Here is a 24,877-nt window from a genome sequence, read left to right as displayed (position 1 = left end):
GCTTGCAGTGAGCCGAGATGGAGCCACTGTACTCTAGCCTGGGCGACAGAGCGAGACTCCATCTCAAAAAAAAAGAAAGCATAGTAAAGGGGGAAAGTGGATAAATTCCTGTAAGCAAAGAGAAGTTGAGGGACCCTAAGTAGATGAAAGGTTCACATAAATGTCTGGAACATAGAACAGAAAATGGAGAACATAACACAGAGGAAAAGAGAAGGAAAGAAAGCCTCGGAATGCTTCTCTACAAGATCTGAATACACCAAGGAAAACCAGGGCTGGACGTTTGCACCCCAAATGAAGCCCTGCTCAAGAATCAACAGCACTCACAAACTTCTCATCAAGGTAGGGCCCCAGCAGGGAGACAGACCTAAACGCATGTCAGCCAGGGAAATCCACGCCTGCAACCAAGGTCGCCCGATGTGTTATGAAAAACAGCAACAAATAAACAAATACATGCATAAATAGAAACAGAACAACCCAGGCTGGAAGAAACATATACATCAGGATACAGAGAGAATTTGGAAGAAAACACTGATTAGTAGCTCCAGATACATCCAAGAAGAATATTCTATCTATAAAACAAGGTGCTGTGAAAAAAAAAAATCCAAGAACAAGAAAGAACTTTTGGAAATTAAAAATATGATCACTAAAATTAAAAATGTAATAGATTTAAGGGCCAGGCATGGTGGTTCATGCCTGTACTCCCGGCGCTTTGGGAGGTCAATGCAGAAGGATCACTTGAGGCTGGGTGTAATGGCTCACATCTGTAATCCCAGCATTCTGGGAGGCCAAGGCAGGCAGATCTTATGAGGTCAGGAGTTCCAGACCAGCCTGACCAACGTAGTGAAACTCTGTCTCTACTAAAAATGCAAAAATTAGGCAGGTGTGGTGGTGCATGCCTGTAATCCCAGCTACTTGGGAGGCTGTGGTGGGAGGATCACTTGAGCCCAGGAGGTAGAAGTTGTAGTGAGCGGAGATCATGCCACTCACTCCAGCCTGGGTGACAGAGCTCCTTCAGATAAGAGTTCAGAAAATTTACTTCCCCCATATTGTTTCTAAGATACTAAAATATGTATTCCAGCAAAATGAGGATGTAAACCATGAAGAAGGAAAACATGAGATTCAGAAATCAGTGGTGATAACTGAGGAATTGAGTGAAGTTCCAGAATAAGGGTTGCACAGCAGAGAAACTGCCACGGATTAAAGCAAAAAATGGAGGCTCCTGGAGGGATGCCTCTGGAGAGGAAATGCTTCCAGCACAATGGGCAATAAAATTAAACTGAATGATTTTAAGGATATACTGACTGCACATTTTGGCAACAACATAAAAAGAAGAGTTATTATGACTACACTTTCAGGGATCATTTCTATAGTTTGTTATTAGAGAAGTTTCTCCGAACGTGTAGAGCACTGTTGACATTCTCTTTTGTTGAACTACCTCAAATATCACAAAACAGCCATTTAATACAGCAAAGCCAAATATATTAGAACTCACTGCAGTGAGGTAGAACACCACCTTGCCAGGGTATTGGCTGTACCTCCCAAGGGGGAGGGCATGTTCTCAGGATGTTGGGGTCTAAGGTATTTCATGATGGAAGGAGGATAGAGATTGGGTAAAATTTGTGATATGGTAGTTTAGTATTGGTGGACAGAATAAGGTGAGTATCTTATGGGAAGAATTGATTAACTGTTATTTGACAGGTGAGCTCTTTGTCCAAGTAATCAAACTACTGAATCAGATAAATTGATTTTCATTAATATCTTGAAGCAAATAATATTTAGTGGTTTATAGTCTTTATCTTTCCTGGGTAAAGTTTTCATGGAAGAACTAAATCATGTTAATAGAGGTTATCTCAGTTTGCATTTTTCATTTTGATATACATCTAGTTTACTGTTTTTACAGAGATTCAGAGTTGTGAGTCCAAACTGTTACCACAGTATAGGTAAGCCTATGAGCTTTGGAGAAATTTATATTGTTAGATATAGTCTACCGTGTTCAGCAAAAAGGGTTGTGGAAGGGTTACAGTTAGTAGAAGATGGGAAAGATGGGGAAAAGGTATACCATTAAATCTGTGGTGGTAAACTCTTGGCTATGTTTGAGGTGGAGTGATTTTTACCACTCAGAATCATCTTTAGAATATGATATACCAGGACTATTATCTTCAGGTCCACATTTTACAGAGTGCTGTCCTGATGTGGGGCCAGAGAACTTACTCTGAGAAGGAAGCAAAATTTGCTAGCAAAATACTCAATGCTCTTAGAAGAAATGTTAATGACAAAACCTTTGTGTAGGCAAGAGGCAAGGTAGTTGTGACCATATATATCTACATGAAAAGAATGATGTCTACGCTTATTTATTTTCAATTAATAAATCATTTTGGCTGCTAAAAGAGTTATTGAAACTCCAGGAGAAGTGAATAAGAAAGTTAAGCATTATAAATAGCTAGAAGGGGGATACTGAATGTCTCCTATACAAAGAAATGGTAAATGTTTGAGATGATGATATGCTAATTACTCTGATCTGATCACTATACATTATATGTATCACTACATATCCCAAAAATATGTGCCATTATGTGTCAATTTTAAAAGTTTTAATTAAAAGTTAAAAAATAAATTAAAAAAATAAAAATTTAATTTAAAAATTAAAGTTAAGGTCTAAATATGAAGCAAACCAAAATGTGACATGATTTTAAACAACTAATAAAATGTTAGAAAAATTCTCCCGTTTGACCATGGTATAGGAACTTCCTCTGCTAAATGACACAAGGGCCATGTGAGAATCACAGTGAAGAGAATGAAATTCCAGCCCAACGCTTTGCTCTTCGGGGAGCAACAGCTGCACAGTCACAATCGTGTATTTGCTTATTGTTCTTTAACGTCTAAAATTGGCCTATAGGCAGAACACAGAGGACATAACTATTGATATGGTTTAGATCTGTGTCCCCGCCCAAATCTCATGTTCAATTGTAATCCCCAAAGCTGGAGGTGGGGCCTGGTGGGAGGTGATGGGATCTTGAGGGTGAATCCTTCATGAATGGTTTAGCACCTTTAGCACCATCCCTTTTGTGCTGTTCTTGTGATAGAGTTCTCACAAGATCTGGTTGTTTAAAAGTGTGTGGCACCTTGCCCTCTCTCTCTGGGTCCTGCTCCTGCCATATGAAGACACCTGCTCCCCCTTCGCCTTCTGCCATGAGTAAAAGCTCCCTGAGTCCTCCCCAGAAGCAGATCCTGCCATGCTTCCTGTACAGCCTGCAGAACCATGAGCTAATTAAACCTCCTCTTTATATATTATCCAGTCTTAGGCATTTCTTTATAGCAGTGCCAGAATGAACGAGTGCAACTATAGTTATGAAACAGAATATGAATATTATCTATCTTGACAATGTAAAAGAAGGTTATAGCTAGCTGATATTAGGAAGTGAAAAGAGGAAAGAGAAGGAGAGGGAAGAGAAAAAGCACTAATATTTTCATCATAGTAATGTAGAAAACAAAAATATATAAGTCTCATGTTCATTCACTAGGCCTGACTTGAATGTTACAAGCTTCAATTAGTTTAATAAGCAAATTTAAAAGGTAATCTAAGCCACGCCTTTTGAGCTACCTGTTAAATGTGGTAGGTAGCTATGGAAAAACCTAGCAAATATTTACATAGCAGTTGCAATAAATTTTAAGTTAATTATTTTGTATCTTGTTATCATAAAGTTGAGTTTCTGAGTGTTTGCTAAGTAGAGCAAAGAAATGTCAAATATATGAAGCAGTTTGTTTTCATAGTTCCAAAGATAGTTGACTTGTAACCTCAAGGCAAAAAATATTTTTAATAAGTGTGTGTGTGTGTTTGTGTGTATGTGCGCATGTGTGTGTGAGAGAGAAACTATTTGTTCAGTTAAAGTTTTAAACTACATTTTTCATGGGATTTTGCCCACTCGCCTGCTAATAATCAACTTGCTATCTATAGTTTTCCTGATAATGCTCTAAAAACTCAAGTACAAAAGGATTATGTAGATTCCTTTAAAATTAGGACAATAACTAAAGCATTCCTTATAAAAATAAAGATACACATAAAATAAATATAATTCTAATACATTAATCTTAAAACACAACACAGAATCTCAATTTCCCACGCCAACAGCAAGAACTGAAGGGATGTAACCTAAAACTGATAGAATAGCAGAGATTTAAGTATAGTCTTTAAAATTATCAATGTAATCATCAAAATAAGTAAAACTAAAAATATAACTATCAAACATTGGAAAGTGGATGAGGGCGCATGTAAGAAAGCTAACTCTCATATTTCCTAGCATGAAGTCAACAGACGATGTCTGACTTTGATTAACCAAATTATATGTATACTTACGTTGCTTGGTTATACACAGCTCTCAAAGTACTAAAAATGATTAAAGTGGTTGTCCCTATGGAGGACTATTGGGGATAGTGAAAGGTGGGGTGGGAGACTATTGCTTTGTATTTCAAGCCCCTGTGCTGTTTTATTTTGTATCATGTACAGGTCTTATTTGGATTAAAATAAAAAAAAGGAATATCCAGGACCTGCTGTATTCCTCTGTTCTCTTCCTGCTAATAAAGACATACCTGAGACTGGGTAATTTATAAAGGAAAGAGCTTTAATTGACTCACAGTTCCATATGGCTGAGGAGGCATCACAAGCATGGCAGAAGGTGAAGGAGGAGCAAAGTCACATCTTGAATGGCGGCAGGCAAGAGAGAGCTTGTGTAGGGGAACTCCCATTTATAAAACCATCAGATCTCGTGAGACTTATTTACTGCCATGGGAACAGCATGGGAAAGACTCACCCTCATGATTCAATTCCCTCGCACCAGGTCCCTCCCACGACACGTGGGAATTGTTACAATTCAAGGTGAGATTTGGGTGGGGACACAGAGCCTAACCATATCATGACATAGTGCTCCTTATTCCTCGCCATTGTTGTACCTCCTACATTTTGTCAGGTCATTTTGTACACCTTTCTTCAGATCATTTATACAGAAGTTAACCCATGAAGACCCCTGAGCGAAGACCCCACAGCGATATATGCTTCTGTGGAGGAAAGTGACTGATTGATCCTAATTGCTTCCTGCTTCCAAACACATACTGTCTTGGTAACAAACCCCCTTTCTTCCTTCCCCAGGTTCTGTGTAGGCTTCCTGATGTGCAGTACATTAGGATGCTGGTCAGTGGGAGGAGAAAGGACTGACTGTAACACGGGAATGAGCCAGGCCCAGACGTGGCCAGAAAGCTGGCTTTTGAGAGAAAACAGAGAAGCCAGAAAGGAGATCGTATCACAGACACAAAGAGTCACAGACAAGGAGATGCAGGCAACTCGGACTGCAGACAAGAAGTCTCATGGGTGATTCCTGCTGGGGCAATGTGGGCGGTTCCCATGGCAAAGTGTACATTTGGTTTTTTTGTTTGTTTGGATTTTTTTTTGAGATGGAGTATCCCTCTGTCACCCAAGCTGGAGTGCAATGGTGCGATCTTGGCTCACTGCAATCTCCGCCTCCTGGGTTCAAGTGATTCTCCTGCCTCAGCCTCCCAAGTAGTTGGGATTACAGGCACCTGCCACCATGTCTGGCTAATTTTTGTATTTTTAGTAGAGATGGGTTCACCATGTTGGCCAGGCTGGTCTCAAACTCCTGACCTCAGGTGATCCGCCTGCCTCGGCCTCCAAAGTGCTGGGATTACAGGCGTGAGACACCGCGCCCGGCCTGCACATTTGTTATAGGGGCTCACACACTGTGACTGTCACTTCCAAAATTCTACCTCTGTGTTACCACATGATTCTTGGGCAATGCTGTCTAGCTTTGGTGAATTATAAATGTCTCATTCGCTAGTTAGAGCTAGAAAAAGTATTTTGACTTAGTATTTTTTTTCCCATCTTTGTTAAGTGTTACAGAAATTCTCTAGTTTGCTTTCCTTTTGCATCCAGTGCAATTTTAAAACACTATCGTTAAGGTTAGAGTTACATTTAGGGTTGGCATAATAGAACAAATACTATTTCCCAGAGCATTAGTGCCCAGGTGTTTTACAAATACTACATTTTTTTAAAAGTTCCACAATTGAAAATAAGGTTGGGAAAACCTTAATTAGAGAGGTTTTCAGTGCTGGGCTATTGTAGTGCTTATAATATGCTAATATTCACTGTCCATCGCTAAGAACAGCACACAGTGTTTCACAAAACTTATTTGGCATTGAACCCTTTTTTTTTTTTTAAAGAAATGAAACACTGTGTTCATTATTAAAGTTCCCCAGAGCACAGTTTGGGAAACACTCAGTGCCCATTTTATAATTACTATTTGTTCTTGACACTTTTCTTGGTGGGCTTCCAAAAATTGTTTAAATTTGGCTATTTAGGGCTGGATGTAGTGGCTTATGCCTGTAATCCCAGCACTTTGGGAGGCTAAGGTGGGTGGATCACCTGATGTCAGGAGTTCGAGACCAGCGTGACCAACATTGTGAAATCCCGTATCTACTAAAAATACAAAAACTTAGCCAGGCATGGTGGCATGCACCTGTAGTCCCAGCTACTTGGGAGGCTAATGCAGGAGAATCACTTGAACCTGGGTAGGTTGCAGTGAGCCGAGATCACGCCACTGCACTCCAGCCTGGGCGACAGAGCAAGACTCTGTCTCAAAAACAATAAAAATAAAAAATAAAACCGCTATTTAGAATCATGATTCTTAAGGCTAGATGGTACCCTAGCGATCATCTTCTCCAACCTTTTATTTCACAGATGAAGCAACGGAGGCCCAAAGAAGGGAAGCCATTTGATTCAAGTGTTCCAAGCTAATTGCTAACAGAACCAGCACTAATCCTCAAGTTTCCTGATTCCAAGTCAGTGTTCTTTCCACTACATCACACAGCCTCTCCATTTCTTCCTAACACCCCTGCTCTTTGTAGATTTCCCCTTCTGAAACAGTAATTGCATGATTAATGTGGGGTTACATCCCCACCACAAGGCTGAGCTTATCAGTTACAATCGGCGCAGCGCATTGATTTCCCCACAGGTGCTTGCATCACCAGTTCCTCATCTCTAGACTGTGCTGGCTTGATGGCATTTCTAGGTTTTCAATGCCAGTTCCAGGAAGCAGTTAATTGCTTTACCCAAAAATGTTTTTTCTCCCTGCATCACAACGATGATCTGTCTGGTCTGCACACTGTTACCATGTGACTTACGTAAACGGCTTCCTTAATACGGGGAGAGCCTTCTGGCTTGGTCTTCCACCCCAGTCCTGGGGCCTTCAGGCACATCTTTATGATCTCAGCTGTAATATGCAAGTCTGATGGTGTCAGCCATCACTTGACCAGCTTAGGTTTATGAGGCTACACCTCGACTGGCATCCGTAGCCACCTAGACATTGACATTACGCCTACAGTTTCGATGGATGGTGAACAGGGGGCTTGGGGTCAGCGCCTAGTTCCAGCGTCTGGTCTCACAGAAAACATAGATGGCCAGAAGATGAATCAACCCCTTACAGCTCTCAAATATACATCCTTGGGTAAAATAACCAGTGTAAATGTCAATGACCACTTACCAACATTTGCAAGCAGGCAGCTCATCTCTTTTCTTCCCTGACCCCTGAATCACCCAATGGCACACATAGACCAAAGTCCTTACTTATTACCAATTACCACAAGCCCACTTCCCACTCCAATTCTCTTTTCTGTTCCTGAAAATGAAGATTCATAGGAAAAGAAAAGCCCAACAGTTTTTCTAGGCTTTTCAGGTTCCTGTTAGTTCACAAAGGACTACTTACTCTTTCTCAAGGAACTTCCAAGCTTCCTCCTGGGGACTTTTCAATCCAAATCTGTGTCCTGAGAAACTCTTCAACTTTTTCTTCCCATTTATAGCTTAATTGTTTCTCTGCTGCCTGATTTCTAAGTTCATAACTTTATTTTTCTTTCTTATGAAGGTAGACTACACATGCACGAACGTGCCCAAGTCTCATCTGCTGCCTTTTTTTTTTTAACTGAAGAAACAAAAGGGATCTATTACTGTCTGGAGGCAATGTGGCTCCGAGCCCTGCTTTCCTCACCTGTAAACGGGGATTATACTATTTGCTTTGCAGGGCTGTGAAGTTGGAACAGATATTCATAAGCACCTAGCATAGTGGCTGGCACCTTGTAGGTGCTAAATAAATGCTCACCCAGGAGAGATGGGCTCTGCTCCTTACTCAGAAATCCCTCAGATTCCTAAAGACTGGTCTGCCTCTCCTTACCTTCCTTCTGATTTCCAAACCCCATTCCTTTCCCATACCTGGCTTGTTGGTTTGTTTGTTTAGCTGTTCCTGCAAAAATCTCTAAACCTCTCTTGCTCTGTTCTTGGAGCAAAACTTGTGAGTTTCCCTCCCTTTCAATGTTTTAGAAATCCTGCTGGGACAGACAGTGTCAAATAATGCAACTTTCTATCTCCAGGACCCAGGCAAGATTTATTGGCTTCTGAATGAGGGGCGGCACCAACATTGTGTGTCCTCTCTTCCAGCATCCTCTCTCAGTACGTGGGAAGCAATGGGGTTTACCGCTTACTGGCTGGGAGATGTTGGGGAAATAACCTCTCTATGTCTTTGTTTCCTCATCTGTAAAATGAGTAAATAATAGAACCTGTGGGAGGATCTAGGTTCCATGGGGCCCGAAATTTTTTTGAAAGTACAAAATTATGAATATAAGATTAGGAACAGGGCTTTGGAAGGAGCCCACACAAGTGAGGGACCTTGAAGCCCAGGCTTCATCTACTTCATGGCAGCCCTGTGTCTGATGGAACCAGTCAGGCTGTGGAGAAGTTTAAATGGAAAACTATGCACAAAGTGCTTAGTGCCTGACATAATAGGTTACTGTAATAAGTATTGTCGATATTTATAATTGTTTTGATACAAACTGTTGATATGTATAATTATTTTGATAAAACAATTATAAATTAATTCCATAAATAAAATCACAAAAAATAGACATGTATAGATATGTATATTTTGATAAAACAATCATAAATTAATTCCATAAATAAAATCACAAAAAATAGACATGTATAATAATTATAAACCTTTTTTTTTGAGATGGAGTCTCACTCTGTCACCAGACTGGAGTGCAGTGGTGCTATCTCGGCTCACTGCAACCTCCACCTCCCGGGTTCAAGTGATTCTCCTGCCTCAGCCTCCCGAGTAGCTGGGACTACAGGCATGCACCATGCTTGGCTAATTTTTGTATTTTTAGTAGAGACAGGGTTTCACCATGTTGGCCAGGATGGTCTTGATCTCTTGACCTAGTGATCTGCCCACCTTGACCTCTCAAAGTGCTGGGATTATAGGCGTGAGCACCACACCGGCCTAAGCTTTTTTTTTTTTTTTTTTTTCCGAGACGGAGTCTCGCTCTGTCGCCCAGGCTGGAGTGCAGTGGCCAGATCTCAGCTCACTGCAAGCTCCGCCTCCCAGGTTTACGCCATTCTCCTGCCTCAGCCTCCGGAGTAGCTGGGACTACAGGCGCCCGCCACCTCGCCCGGCTAGTTTTTTGTATTTTTTAGTAGAGACGGGGTTTCACCGGGTTAGCCAGGATGGTCTCGATCTCCTGACCTCGTGATCCACCCGTCTCGGCCTCCCAAAGTGCTGGGATTACAGGCTTGAGCCATTGCACCCGGCCCTTTTTTTTTTTTTTAAGACAGGGTCTCACTCTGTCGCCCAGGCTGGAGTGCAGTGATGCAATCTCAGCTCACTGCAACCCCTGCCTCCCGGGTTCAAGCAATTTTCCTGCCTCAGCCTCCCGAGTAGCTGGGACTACAGGCTTGAGCCACTGAGCCCAGCCAAAGCTTCCATCTTGTCTCCTGTTTCTGCTCACAAGTCCATCAGAATGAAGGGAGTGGAGTGAGCCCCCATCTTCAGACTGTCCCTACTTGGGGCTCTCTAGTCCTTAAACATGGGGACCCCATTCTGATCCCCATGTTTAAGCAGGTTCTTGTCCTCTCACTCATAAGACACATAACTTGTGAGGAGACCTAGGGGATGCCTGGGAGGGGAGAACGGGGGAAGTAGACCAGAGGAGGGGTGAGCACTAACAGCCGGGCTGAGGGGCCTGGAGACAACCAGCCAATTGGAGGGCCCAGCAAACTCCCAGAGCTTCCCAGAGTGTGTACATGAGCAGGAGAGAGGAGTCAGGCCCAGGGAGGTCAAAGGGCATCACAGAAATAGCTGGGCTCTTGAAAAGGAAGGTGACTGTGGATGTTTCAGTAAAGGCTGTAGGTTTTCTACCACATTTTTTCGTGCTGGGTGCGGTCAACCACAGGCCCATGTGTTGGCTGTGGCCAAAGAGGCTCTTATCCCTTCCAGTAAGAGTTTGGAATCTGGGAACAAGGGTTACAGGACTTCACATGACTGACGTTCTTCTCAGTGAATTTCCATTTCCTAGTTCCTCTGTGAATGGTGTTCCTGGATCCCCGGAGTGGCTGCATCCGCGTGGTGTGTGTGAAATCCTAGAGAGGGGATGTCTGTTTCTCAGGGAAAGTTTGGTAGTGAAGCTTGGAGAAGGCACACACGTTGAGAAGCAAAGCAAGTACAGTGTCCACTCCAAGCCCCCCATGCCACCCCTGCAGCCACCAGCACAATGCAGAGGAGTGCAGTGAGGGAGCAGGGGGACAGCTTCCTAAATCCAGAGGAGCCCCCAGACCAAATCTCCAGCCGCTCTCCCAGGAAGTCGCCTGCCCTTGGGACAAAACGTCTGAAGTAACTTAACTATCATATCTCTGATGGGAGGATGGGGGGCTGGGGGACAGAAAGGTTTGTTCTTCAAAACTCTCCCCTTGCCACAGCCAGGAGGTTCTCTTGTTCCAGAAGAGGATGGCGCTGGAGGGAGCCCCAGCCATGACTCACTTGGAGCTAATCCTTAGCAAATCTATCACCATGGAAACTGCCAATCATCCATGCTTTTCATAGCTTAACCGAACATCTGCCAGGAGACAGCAAGTCATACAAACCATTCGTCCTGCCTATTGTGTTTACATTTGGGGCCCTGAAAAACAGAGACAGAGACAGGGAGGGCAGCTCTCCACAGCAGGGTGGCGGCCCAACTCTGGCCACTAATCAGCTGCGTAACCTCTGTCGGGTCTTTCACAAGCTCCTCTGCACCCCTCCTCCCCCATCTGGTAAAATAAAGGATCGGATCAATGATTCTTCACCTTGGTTGGGCCAAAGGAGAGTGGGAGGGACAGGAAAACATGTCCCCTAAAAGGGGTGGGGCAGAGAGGCCTGTGTAGTTACAATCTATGCACTATTATCATTTTACATTTGAAATCTTACAAAATAATACTCATAAGTTAAACCACAGAAAACAAATCTTGACTCATCGTCTTAGGTAGCTATAGCTTTCTCCGCGAAAGGACGACAACACTCCATCTCTGAGCCAGAATGTCCAGTGTCTGTGAGGCTTTTAGTATCATTATCAAAAGGGAATATAGGCCAGGCATGGTGGCTCGTGCCTCTAATCCCAGCACTTTGGGAGGTGGGAGGCCGAAGCGGGTGGATCACTTGAGGTCAGCAGTTCGAGATTAGCCTGGCCAACCTAGCAAAACTCCATCTCTACTAAAAACACAAAAATTAGCTGGGCATAGTGGCATGCTTTTGTAATCCCAGCTACTCAGGAAGCTGAAGCACAAGAATTGCTTCAACCCCCACTCACACCAGGCATCCTCTCTCTTAGGAAAGCCAGCCGTGGGAGCAGGGTGGAGGGGCGCATCAGGGCCACATTGCCAAGACAACCCCATGGTGCACCGGAGTACACTCGGGACATTCCCTGCGCAGTGTGACCAGGCAAAGAGGCCTTCTGCCCCTGCCTCTAGGGTAAATGCTAACTTGGCGTCTCGGCCCAGGGGTCTTCACTCAGTGGGGACACTGCCAGGCCCCAGGGAACACTCAGATGGTTTTCAATTTGTGTGCGGAAGGAGAGAGGAAGAGAGGCTGGGAAACATCTTCAGATGTTAATTTTGTTTTAATTCCCTCTGTTTTTCCCCTTTCCTTTTCTGTCCATTCAAGAGGAAGCTGACCTATATTCTCTTGCCTTGTGGGAGACAGGAGGCAGAGAGGAAGCAGAATTTGCCTGTGCACTGTTTTGGCTTCTGTTTCTCAAAAGCCTAGGTCCTTAGAAGATTTTGGAGGGAAACAGAAAAGAAACAGCAGAATGGCTGGGGAAAACCGGGGGTGGGGGGGACAAGGAGAAAAACTATCACACAGTTTGCAGGGCCACATAAAAATACAAATGCAGAATCAAAAATTATTAAGTTTTTTTTTTTTTTTTTTGAGACAGTCTTACTCTGTCGCCCAGGCTGGAGTGCAGTGGCACGATTTCGGTGCACTGCAACCAGTGCCTCCCAGGTTCAAGCGATTTTCCTGCCTCAGCCTCCTGAGTAGCTGGGATTACAGGCATGTCCCACGACACCCAGCTAATTTTTGTATTTTTAGCAGAGATGGAGTTTTACCATGTTGGCCAGGCTGGTCTCGAACTCCCAGGCTCAAGTGATCTGCCTACCTCATGCTGGTATTACGAGGCGTGAGCCACTGTGCCCGATCCAAGAATTTTAGAAACAGCAAAGCTGTAAAACAAGCACGAGGCCCTTCTCAGGGTAGGGACAGTGTGAATCCATAGGTCACACACCCAGAATGCTGGCCCTGGACAGGAGTGTCCCCCATATTTGACAGAAAACTGGTTCTGGAGTTTGGGGCAGGGGGAGAGAGAGGCTGTTCACAGGTTCTGGGGAAATGAGGACCTGGGACCCCCCCACTCCCTGGCAGTACTGATGAGGAGCTGGTAAGACCCCCAGTCTATGTACTTGGGGAGTACACAGACCCTAAGCATAGGGTTCCCAATCTCAGATTTCTGGTCCCTGAAACGTGGCTCAGAGGCAGCACAAACCTGAAAGGCCCTATGGACAGGACGATGGGAAGGCCTGGTTCTGTTTACAGATAAGGAGTTGCAGAGCCCCCCAAACATGTCTGGGTACTGTATAAAACCCTAAGCCCCTGGAACTGGTGCAGAGCATGGCAGGAGCAGGTGGAGGCATGCTGAATTACTGATGTTAACTTTAAGCCATCCTGGCAGAATGAAGGCTTAGAGTCAGAGACTAACTCTTCTTGTTTTATAAAAATGAAAACACACTATTTCTGGCAAATCTGGATTTGTGGATCAGGATTCGACCTGCCACTTCCAAGCCCTAGTTCCAGGCTCATTTCCATGGCCGAGCTTTAAGAAAAGTCAGGCAGGAGGCTGACGCAGTGATACAAGTGATAGATGAAGCTGGTACCAGAGTGGTCAGGTGGTAGAGACAAGGAGAAGTAGAGAGAATCTAGCGACTCTTAGGAGGTAAAATTGACAAGACTTAGAGGGCACTGGAAAGAAACAGGGTGCTCTGATCACTGGCATAAGCAATTGGCTGGGTGGAGGTGCCATTTACTGACATCAGGAGTACAGGAGGAGGACGAGTTGAGGGGTAGGTGAGATGGGTCTGGTTCAAACTTGTTCGGTCCAAGATACTCAAGAGAAGATGTCACATGGGCAACTGAATGCATGATGTGAAGATTGGAGGAGAAGTCTGGGCTGGAAGTGTGAATTTTAGAGTCATCAGTTTTGAAGGTGGTTATTCAACAATGAGCATGGATGAGACTCCAAGGAAAATAGTTGAGAAAGAAATGCGAGGGCCTAGAAATAGCCTGAAGATCCCCAATATTGGATGGTCAGGCAGAGGGGATGCACCTATGAAGGCAAGTCAGAGAGTAGGAGGGAGCTCAGAAGGCTGCACCATGGAAGGCAAGAGAAATGCAAAGGGAGGTGCATTGTTGCTGAGAGGTCAAATAAAGTGAGAAACTAAAAATGCGTGCTGCATTTAGTAACAAGGAAGTCACTGGTAAAAGAGCCATGTCATTGGAGAGACAGGCTTGCAATTCCCAAAGGAGAGAGTGGGAGAGTTGAGCAGAGGATAAAAGAATGGAGACACGGAGACATGTTATGTTTGGCTATGAAGAGGAGAGGGAAAGGCTATTGCTATAAGGAGAAATGGGATTGAGGAAAATCAATTAAAGATGATTAAAGTTATTGTCCTTTTCATTTTAACAGCTTTATTGAGGTATAACATACTATAAGATGTACATGTTTAAAGTATAACAACTTGGAAAGCTTTGCTATATGAATATACCCGTAAAATCATCACTATAATCAGGAATACACACACACACACACACACACACACACGATTTTTTTTTTTTTTTTTTTTTTTTGATACAGGGTCTCACTCTGTCACTCAGGCTGGAGTACCATGGCGTGATCAAGGCTCACTAGGATCAAGCAGTCCTCCTGCCACGCACCACCCACCCCCAAGTAGCTGGAACTGCAGGTGATTCTCCCTCCTCAGCCTCCCGAGTTGCTGGGACTACAGGTGCATGCAACCACACCCAGGTAGTTTTTGTATTTTTAGTAGAGATGGGGTTTCACCACGTTGGCCAGGCTGGTCTCAAACTCCTGAACTCAGATGATCCACCTACCTCGGCCTCCCAAAGTTCTGAGATTGTAGGCATGAGTCACTGAGCCCGGCCCAAGCTAACTTTTTAATCATGTTTTGTAGAGACCACAGGGTCTCACTATGTTGCCCAGGCTGGTCTTAAAGTCCTGAGTGTGAGAGACGCTCCTGCCTTGGCCTCCCAAAGTGCTGGGATTATAGGCATCAGCTGCCATGCCAGACCAGGAATATAATTTTCATCCCCCCAAAATTTCCTTCTGCACTTTGGTAATCCCTTCTTCCTGCTCCTCTCACTCCCATTCCCAGGCATCTGTCACTATAGCTTGCATTTTCTAGAACTGCATATAAATGGAGATGTATACAATCATATTTATTTGCTCTTTTTTTGACCTGACTTCTTTTACTCAGCATAATTATTTTGAGATTCACCTATATTGTTGTGTGTATCGATAGTTCTTTCTTTCTTTTTTTAGAGACAGAGTCTCACTCTGTCACCCAGGCTGGAGTGCAGTGGCACGATCTTGGCTCACTGTAACCTCTGCCTTCCATGTTCAAGCAATTCTCCTGCCTCAGTCTCCTAAGTAGCTGGGACTACAGGCATGCACCACCATGCCAGGCTAATTTTCTTTTGTATTTTTAGTAGAGACGGGGTTTCACCATGTTGTCCAGGCTGGTCTTAAACTCCTGACCTCAGGTGATCCGCCTTCTGCAGCCTCCCAAAGTGCTGGGATTACAGGTATGAGGCACCATGCCCAGCCAGTTATTTATTTTTATTGTTGAGTGTTTTCCTATTGTGTGGCTACACCATAGTTTGTTTATGCACTCATCTGTTGATGAACATTCAAGCTATTTCTAGTTTGGGGCTATTAAAATTTAAGCTGATTTGAAAGTTCATGAGCAAATCTTCATATGAACACAGGCCTTTGATCCTCTGCAGTAGATAACTAGTCATGGAATAGCTGGATGTAATTTTTAAGAAACTGTCAAACTTTTTTCCAAAGTCATTGCACCATTTTACATTCCCTTCAGCAGCGCATGAGGGTTCTGGTGTCTCCACATCTTTGCTAACACTTCTCAATCTTAGACATTCTTCTCAATCTTAGACATTCTAGTAGCTTCTCCTTCTTTTTCTGTCCCTATCCCATTTGGGGTGGGGACAACAAGTGAGGAAATGGCCACATATAGGAGGGCAGAGGGAAAGGGGAGAGAGACAAGGAGACAAGGCAAATACACTCCAGGCTATCGACACTCTTGATCAAGAGTGAAATGCTTTTCTCTCTTCATTAAGAGTCTGTTCCCTTGGGACAAACCCAGTCACTAGCAAATGTTATTTTTTATGGAGCATCTGGTCAACATGTTAGCTTATTGCCTTCCAGGCCAGGGACCCAAGCATGGGGCAGGGGTCCTACAGGTAGCTTGGCTGTGGGAGACTCCTCTACAGTCACTGCAGAACCTGGGGAAGGGAGGGTGAGGAGATTCATTCCTCACCCCTGGAATATTGTTTTGGCTCACACCCGATATAGCAAGAAAAGATAATAGTATTTCTCTGCCCTCTGGGAGAAGATGTGCTGGTATGGGTAGAGGGAAGCGAAGGCATTCCCTTCCGTTCCATTCCCTTCCATTCCAGGTATGCACTTATTCCACCTGTGAAAAGAGCAGCTTGTCCTGCTGAGGAATCTGTCCTGTTCAGCCCTATGAGATATGTGTCCTTTCTATGAACAAGAGGTGCAATGTGTAAGGAGTGAGGAGGATTAAATCATATTGATGGCCTTCGGTAAACTCTGTTAAAATAATAGATTTTTATGTTTGAGGCCAGGGGTTCAAGACCAGCCTGGGCAACATAGTGAGACCCTGTCTCTACAAAATACATACAAAAATAAACAAAATAACAAAATTTTAGTCAAAGCTAAGCCCATATCTAAAGTTGGATATACATACCAAGAGCACATGCAGGCCAATGATGATGCTGAATTTTGGAACCAAGAACTTGTATCCCAAATTTGAGAGTAAAAAGGAACCCAGATTACAATACCTGTAGCCGCTGGGAAGAAAACCCCAAACACAGTGAAAAAAGATTCCCCGGGGCTGTAATCGGGCAGCGTGTTGTTCTGTAGCAGTTCGGGTGAATATCCAATGAAACCATGTTCTGAAATAATGCAATGGAGAGCAACGTGAGCCCAGTGAGAAGACACAGGAGGCATTTCCCCAGATGACAGTACTATTTCATATATTACTTTAAATATTGGAAAAGTAGGGGCATGTATGTTACACAGAGTGACAGAGCGGGTCTGCAGAACCATCTTCCTTCCCACTTCTAGGATTGACTTTTGTGTGCCGATCCCATAGACACAGGTGAATGAAATAACATGAAAGGAAGCAGTAGTTAGTTCTGGGAAGGGGAGCATTTTCATCTTTTGCTTCACAGACTTTAATATAGCTGAAATATCTTTCAATGAGCATGTATTTATGTGTTTGTTTTCCATTTAAAAAATCAATTGATATTTGCAAGTTACTTTCCTACTCAAAAACCTTCAACGAATCCCTAATAGTTACAGAATCAAGTCCAAACTCCTATCAAAGCCTCCACAACCTGGCAATAGCCACCACTCCCTACTCATCCCTTGCTTTTTCTCCTCCCCAGCAGCCACACCCTGAGGAAGGCCACCACACCCAACCCCGTGCCTTCGTTAGGCAGTCTCCTGGCCTTCCAGACTCTTCTCCCATATCTCTAAGCATCATAGTGGGCCAACTGTTCAACCTCAGCTCAACTGGTGCTCCTTTGGGCTTTATAAGCACTCCCTAATCAGAATCTATTCCTCCCTCCTCACTGCTCTTGGTGCTAGGTCTGGCCACAGTAAGACCTTCCCCAACTAGATTCCTTGAGGCACGAAATCCAGGTCTGCAGGTCTCTATCCCCCAGAGCTAAGCACTGCACTGGTGCACAGTAGCTAGGTTGCAAATATGGGTCACGCTGAAAAGAACCTTTCTCTTAGATCTCTCAGCCTATGGGCACATCTTGCTTCCACACTTTCAATTCGACTTGTTCACAGACTACATGATAGCAGGAACATCTCAGATCTTATTTCCTCAAAGCATTTTAAACATTTTTGTACATCGACTTTAACAAAGTTTTTTCAAGTGGTTTCAACCCTGCAGGCACATTGCTTCTTTGTCAAAGGAGGTCACTTTGAACAGCATCTGTGAACATGCTAGTGAGCTGCGGAATTTTAAGACACAAGTCAAGTGTTCTTGGTTTCAGGAACACCCAGGATATTCAGCCTCTGCTTCTGAATCTCATCTCTGAGAAGGAGTTGGTTTGTTCCTATTAATTGTTGTCCAAGAGAAGCCAATCCCTACTTGTTTTCCCTCAACCCCTGTGGTGCCGTAGGATGGGTATTCAGCTCTCACTCCACAGCCAACCCTAGGGTTTCAGGGACAGAATTTCCCCAAGCCGCATCCTCCACCCGCTTGGAGCTTAATTACAGCCCAAGCTTCCATCCACAAAAGAAGGCTCCGGTCACTCTGATGAGTCCAATGAGGTCGCCCGCGCTTCACACAGCTTCCAAGATTCACAACTTCATAAGAAAAACATTTTTTAAAAAAATAATAAAACGAAAGCTCAGGGAAGCACAAGGGACCCTTGAGAGTTCAGTCAGGACTTAAATCATTGTCAATTGCTTTCTTTTGCCTGAATACAGAATTTGTTCTGGCATATTCAATCCTAAGTGCTGTACAACTTTTCTGAATGGTTTGGCGTCTTCCTAGCTGGCCCTCCCCTCATTAACAAAAAAGCAATAATAGCTAAGTTAACTTTAGCTTATCCGCTGGCTGACCTCACTGATGAGTCTTAAGGAGGAGAAAACTAGCCCAGCCTGCCTTGGAACTGAGCTCAGCCAAGCTGGACTGATGTGCAGATCGGAAAGCACATCTGAGCGGAGGGCTGTGCATGCCCGGCAGCCCTGCCTTGCAGGACATAAAACACTTCATCAGGCGCATTCATCTCCAAGGGCCCAAGGGCGGCCCTGACACAGGGGAATATTTGGTCACCGGGCCTGAAGGGCTTTGCTCTGGCCAGCCTGAAGGTTCAGAGGGATTTCAGGCCCAACAGATGAGTCACTGGGAAGCCTTTTCTCGCATGTTCCTTCAGCAAGACCTGCAGGCTGAGATAATGAGTCACTTGGCTGCCTGTGGGCCTGCCTCAGTTGCCCTCTCTTGCAGGGCTAATGAGAAATGGAGCCCTGCCACATTCGCAAGTGCACACTCACACTCACACTGCTGCTGGCCCAGCCTGCTCTGAGCTGGAGCCAAGCTCAGTTCTGAATCTTGTTCAAGGAAATAGTCTTAACTTTGCAAAGAACACTATAGACAAAAATATGTGTCAATGCTTTACTTACAATAATGTAAAATCGGGGGAGGGGCCGGGTGCAGTGGGTCAAGCCTATAATCCCAGCACTTTGGGAGGCCGAGGCAAGCAGATCACTTGAGGTCAGGAGTTCGAGACCAACCTGGCCAAAAGTTGAAACCCCATCTCTACTAAAACTACAAAAATTAGCCAGGTGCGATGGGGCATGCCTGTAGTCCCAGCTACTCTGGAGGCTGAGGCAAGAGGATTGCTTGAACCTGGGAGGCAGAGGTTGCAATGAGCCAAGATTGCACCACTGCAGTCCAGCCTGAGCAACAGAGCAAGACTCTATCTCAATTTTTTAAAATTTAAAAATAAACATAAAATAAAAAACATCAGAGGAGGTTCTAAATGTCTATGTGAGACTGAGACATTTTAAAAGCTTATAATGAGTTTTTAGTATGAGAGAAAACTGTCCATGTTATATGTAATATATGTTAATTCAGATACCATTTATAGTATAAATACAAAAAAAAAGGTGTATTAATCTATACATGTAAGAAACAGCTAGAAGAAAACACTGAAATACTAACTGTGGTTGTTTGTATAATGCAATTACAGGCAATTCTTTAACTTTTTTTTTATTTCTACAAAACATCCGCATTTAAGTTAATGGGCTGAGTGCAGTGGCTCATGTCTGCAATCCCAGCACTTTGGGAGGCTGAGGCGGGAGGATTGCTTGAGCCCAGGAGTTTTAGACCAGCCTGGGCAACACAGAAATACCCCTTCTACAAAATACACACACACACACACACACACACACACACACACACACACCACTCATCCGGGCATGCTAGTAGCTACTCAAGAAGCTGGGGTGGGAGAATCACTTGAGCCCAGAAGGTAAAGGCTGCGGTCAGCTATGACTGTGCTACTGCACTCCGGTTTGGGTGACAAAATAATTTTTTTAAATGAACATAATCTATTTGTCATCAAATAATAATACCTTTTAGGAAAACAAACAAAACATCTCACAATTGAAAGCCCACTTTCTCCAGGAAGCTTTTCTATGTATGAAGAGCTTTTCTTTCTTTCTGTTTATACTCTGTTTCCCAAAATGACTTGAGTGGCTTATGAGAAAAACATAAACAAGACAGGGAAAATAAAATAAGGACCAAAGGAAGAAAGAAACTGAGCAAAAGAGAGAGAGGGTAAGAACACCCCCAGTTGCACTTGCATGACCCACAGTCTGAGGCCTTATTCAGAGAGAATTTTCTGTTTTGACCAAGCCCACTGAGGCAGGGCATTGGATCTGGTGGCCCATTCCTCACATGGGCCACTTTCCAGTGGACAAAAAGGAGCCCCCAAAGCTGGCACAGTGGACCCTGCCTCATTTCCTCTGCCCCTATCTTCCCAGGCCCTTATGACTTGCACCCCTCACCTATCACCACCCCACCTCAGGGTCCCCAATCCTGAGCCAGTCCCCAAAGAGTCTTCCTCACTGGTCCCCATCCTGCCTGCTGGGGCCTGGGTCTCTTTACCACACCCTGAACCTGGTGGCCCAGCCAGACCCGAGGCATGGCTGACTCTCTGCTGGGCTTATGCAGAGTGGGTGGCCAGGGGAGGAACTGATGTCTCTGACTGGCCGGTACTGGCTAGCTAAGCACGGTGTGAGGTCAGCGGGTCACACCCAGGATTAGGGCTGAGGTCCATGCCATCTGCCATGCCCTCCAACAGTGGCTCTTAATGCCTGACTTGCTGATGCCCAGACCAAAGCTTCCTAATTCTTTTAGTTGCCTCATTTGAGAGTCTGATGAAAACCATGGTCCCTGTCCCCACAGACACCACATTTTGCATATCATTTTGGGAGAGGGCAGATTTCTGAAGTCTCTCTGGAGGGCATGGACCTTAAGGTTTGAGACCTCCACTCTAGCAACTACATCTGCACCTAAGACTGTCCCGCCAGGAGGCACCCACAACTTCCCAAGGCCTGACTGCCGCCCTGCCCTGCCTCAGAGTGGACAGCAGCCCTGAGAGTGACGCAGCCAATAAGGTTTTAATGTCATAATCCTTGCCAAGCAATGGCCACGACTGTGTGCACAGAGATTGTGCAGATCACCCTAAGAACATCACAGTGCAACCTCACTTCTGAAAATGATACCAAGCAACCAATGACTGAACCCTTCCTATGTGCCAGCCACTGAGCACCAAGACCTTACAACGTCATACTTGTACGACGACTGAGGACACGGAGGCTCCGGAAGGTGAAAAATCTTGTTCGAGGTCACATAGCCAGATGTGTCTGTATTTCACCCACTGCCTCTCCCGGTGGCAGAACCCAGGCCTCTCTCTTTAGGAGGTGGGTCCCCAGGCCCTGGCACTGCACCCCCTTACAGAGAGATACCTACAGCACAGGGTGCCTTTCAGCCCCAGGAAACACGCCCACAGAGATCACGGCATCTCCCCGGGCCTCATCTGTGTAGGGCAGGCAGGAGTCCTATCCTGTGGAACACCATGTGCCTACTGGTATGCGACTGGCTGGAGTTTACACAGCTGGGAGGACACAGCCCGTCCTGGACCCCACATCTGAGTGAATTCAGGTCTCCATCTACCACACTGTCCCTCTGTCATCCATCCCAAAGTCATTCCCCAGGAATGGCCTTTTCTTTTCTTTCTTTCCTTTTTTTTTCTCAAAGAGACGGGGTCTTACTCTATCACCCAGGTTGGAGTGCAGGGGCACTATGGTAGCTCACCGCAACCTCAAACTGCCAGCCTCGAGCAATCCTCCCACTTTGGCCTCCCAAAGCACTGGGATGACAGGTGTGAGCCACCACGTCTGGCCTCCCCAGGGATTTCCAACACTTGTTTCTTGACCTCGGAAGAGTCTCTTTGCCTCTCTGTTGGGCTTTTGATTCCTCTGCTGGTGAAACTGAGAATGTGGTCTGGGGTCCTGTCATCTGACATCTTCCAACTCTCAAAGGCGTGGGATGCCTGGGGCCTGCAGCTGCTGCCTGAGAATGGATCTGGGTTTGACCTGAACATCTGTTTCTCTATCCAAGGAATAAAAATACTTTGGTTCAGTTTGAGCTGTATGCTTTCAGGAAGAACAAAAACAAAACGGGGGGCGGGTAAGAGAGAGAACAAATGACGACAAGACCCAGGCAGTAACAGGCAGAGGGAAAGTCCTTGAAGCTCTGTCTGCAGAAAGGTTTGATCTTTCCACCCGGAATTCGGGTAACTCGGGCTTCTTGTGATGTGGCCAGTGGGCTGTGGCTCTTCAGGGCCCACCATCTGCTCCCAAGGGGTGCTCGTGGGAGCCTACCCTCCTCCCCTTAGCCAAAGGCAGGCAGCGGGGGTCACTAGTGGGACCGAGAGCTGCTCCAGCAGGGTTGTTGGGGTGCCCAGCAGCCGGGCATGGGGCCCTTGGCCTGGGTAGGTGGCTGCTGGGGGGCTCTGGGTGGCACCTGCGGTGCCCCCGACACCCCCTCCCCCCCACCGCCGCCGCCACCGACGCCGCTGGGGGCTGCCGAAATTAGAAGAGGGAGTCGGGAAGTCATACCCCTCCCTGTGGGCGTCGGGTTGCACTGCTGACTAACTTAGAAAGCAAGATTTCTAAAAATGATGCTGGGGCTGCGGGCCGCGGGCTCCTGCCGCGGCGGGGGCTTCCGGCGGCGCTCTCTTCTGGGTCCCCCACCTCTGGACCAGCGACCGACGACCAGTCAGACAGCCCTTTCCTGGGAACGGACAATAGGAGAGGCTGGCGCAACCGAGAATAGCCAGCGCGGAGGAAGGGCTCGGGACGGTGCAAGGAGGGTGGGGCTCGGAGGGCGCAGGAAGAGCGGCTCTGCGAGGAAAGGGAAAGGAGAGGCCGCTTCTGGGAAGGTACCCGCACCACGACGCCGGAGGGGCGTCGGGGGAAGTGGGAGGCCCCGGAGACTGCGCGAGGCTCCTCGGCAGAGGAAGTGGGCGCGGCGCGCACGCGGGACCTCGCACCCGGCCTGCGCGCAGCCTCTAGACAGCCCAGCGCGTCTCACCACCTGCACTTCGCCAGACGCAGCCTCATGGAGACGGGGATCTGCAGCCAATCCGAAACTGCCTGGCCCAGGGGGTCCGCGGAAAGGGGAGGAAAGGGAGTGTCCACGGGCCCCATCCTGCCACTTGTCACCCACAACAGTTCCTTCCCAAGCAGCCCCACCCTCGCCCGGACACTCACTCACTCAGATACTGCCCAGCCCCAGATGGGCTAAGAGGCGCAGAGATGGGCAATTAAACACAGCAGGACCGGTCTGCTTGGGCTGGGGGTGGGGTTTTTCTTTTGGGAGATACAAAGGGTGAAGCAGTTATAGGTTATCAGGGAGGAGCCCAGTCAAAACTGAACTCAAGAAGCACAGATTTGGGAGAAGTCCCCGCCATGCTCATCCTCCCTCGGCGTGAAGCACAGGGCCCCCTTCCAGGCACAAGGACCCTGAAGATCTCTGGGTGGAGGAAGGCAAGAACAGTGACAAAACCAGGAATCAGGACAGCTGGGTTAGGGTCCTGGTTATGCGAGGACTCACTGTGGGACTGTAAACAAGCCCTTTTCCCTTGGAGCTTTGCGACGCAAATTTTGAGTCAGCGAGATCGGCATGGGCCAGAGACCCAGCCTTCCTAATGAGCTCCCTGGTGATGCCATGCTCCTGCCTGCCGTCGCACTCTCAATAGCAGAGTACGAGATAATTTTTCAGAACCCTTCTAATTCTGAAGTCTACCCAGCCAGAAGCCTACTCTCAGGCCTCTCAGGACACACTCTCCAAATACACAGTTGGTTTCCAATGACAGAGGTAAAATCCCAAACCAGCTTCCATAACATGCCCCCCTCTCTACCCTGACTCTGTAGTTGTTGATACAGGATGTGCTCCAGAACCGTGAAACAAGCTCCCTACCACAGTTTCATATGTTAATAAAACCTTACTGGCCGATAATGAGAGATTATATGGAAAGGCAGAGAGATGAGGAAACCTTCATGGTCTCATTCATTGGCCTATTTTAACAACTGAGGAAACCAAAGGGCAAGCTGGAGCCAATTGTTCAAAAGACATGCAGAGTCAAAAGGGGAACAGTAACCCTAACTGAGAGTACAGTTTGGAGTCCAGATAGTATCAAGTCCCAATCTGTTGGGCTCTCCCATTGAACTGGGTCATAACAATCCTGGTACAACTATTGGTGTTCAATAAAAGTGTTTTGAAATAGAACTGACTTGGGCTGTATTGCATCGGACTGTTTTGAAATTAAACTGAATCGGGCTGTATTGCTTTGTATTGATCACTGCCTGGAGATTTGGAAGAGGAAATAATGAGAGGTTTCGAAGAGGTCCCCAAGGAGTTCTGGGCGTGAGCCTGGAGCCGTCCTCGGACCACAGTCTCCTCCCTGGCTTCAGCCCTATTGACTTGGGTTCTCCAAAGAGAGGGTGGAGAGAGGATGTGCACAGGGTTTTCAGCCCAAGACCCCACCCAGAGAGAAAATACATAGAGGGAGGGCTGGGCATTCCAGCAGTGGCCAGAAGGGAAATCTAAAGTGTGGCTGGACCTGCCCAGAGGGCCAGGGGAGTCCCACCCAGCCCGCCTAGGGAGGAGCAGCCTGGAACCCCTGCCTGGCCATGGGGAGGCCTCCACCCTGTGGGAGGGCTGGCTGTCGGGAAGAACCCCCAGGGCTGGGCAACCCAGGGGATGAAAGGCCAGGTTGGGGGATGTCAGGGCAGGCTCCCTGGCCTGGGAGGGAAGCGGTTGAAAGTGTCCCATAAAAAGAGCAGCTCCCGCCATGCCCTGTGGTCTAGGACGGCAGTCCCGGGGCTCTTTCTGAGCTAAGGATTCCTTATTTGTGAAAGGAAAGATGAGCTTTTTCTTCATGAAGAGTGGTTTCTAATAACCAAGAAATTGTTCCATCTGTTAACACGGGCTCTATTTGAAATGCTTAATAAACCTTTTCTCATAACGGCCTTGAGGTTAGTAAGCTGAGATGAGATTTTTGCCTAGAGAGGCCTACAGCCGGAAAGAGCTGTC

The 24,877-nt window shown here is 46.2% G+C and overlaps 1 protein-coding gene and 1 pseudogene across 1 annotated transcript in view; one reads left to right on the top strand and one right to left on the bottom strand.

Annotated features, from left to right (window-relative positions):
* Nucleotides 1–24,877, bottom strand: part of SLC12A8 (solute carrier family 12 member 8) — a 136,641-nt gene that overhangs the window by 42,911 nt on the left and 68,853 nt on the right. Inside the window, exon 5 of the mRNA XM_033210958.1 lies at nt 16,530–16,643. Within this exon, the coding sequence (XP_033066849.1) occupies nt 16,530–16,643 (114 nt within the window). The remainder of the gene's footprint in view (nt 1–16,529; nt 16,644–24,877) is intronic.
* Nucleotides 1,340–1,412, top strand: LOC117084780 (annotated as a pseudogene).

This window comes from Trachypithecus francoisi, unplaced genomic scaffold (assembly GCF_009764315.1).
Source record: "Trachypithecus francoisi isolate TF-2019V2 unplaced genomic scaffold, Tfra_2.0 Lachesis_group0, whole genome shotgun sequence".
Lineage (NCBI taxonomy): Eukaryota > Metazoa > Chordata > Mammalia > Primates > Cercopithecidae > Trachypithecus > Trachypithecus francoisi.
This window is presented reverse-complemented; position numbering and strand designations above follow the sequence as displayed.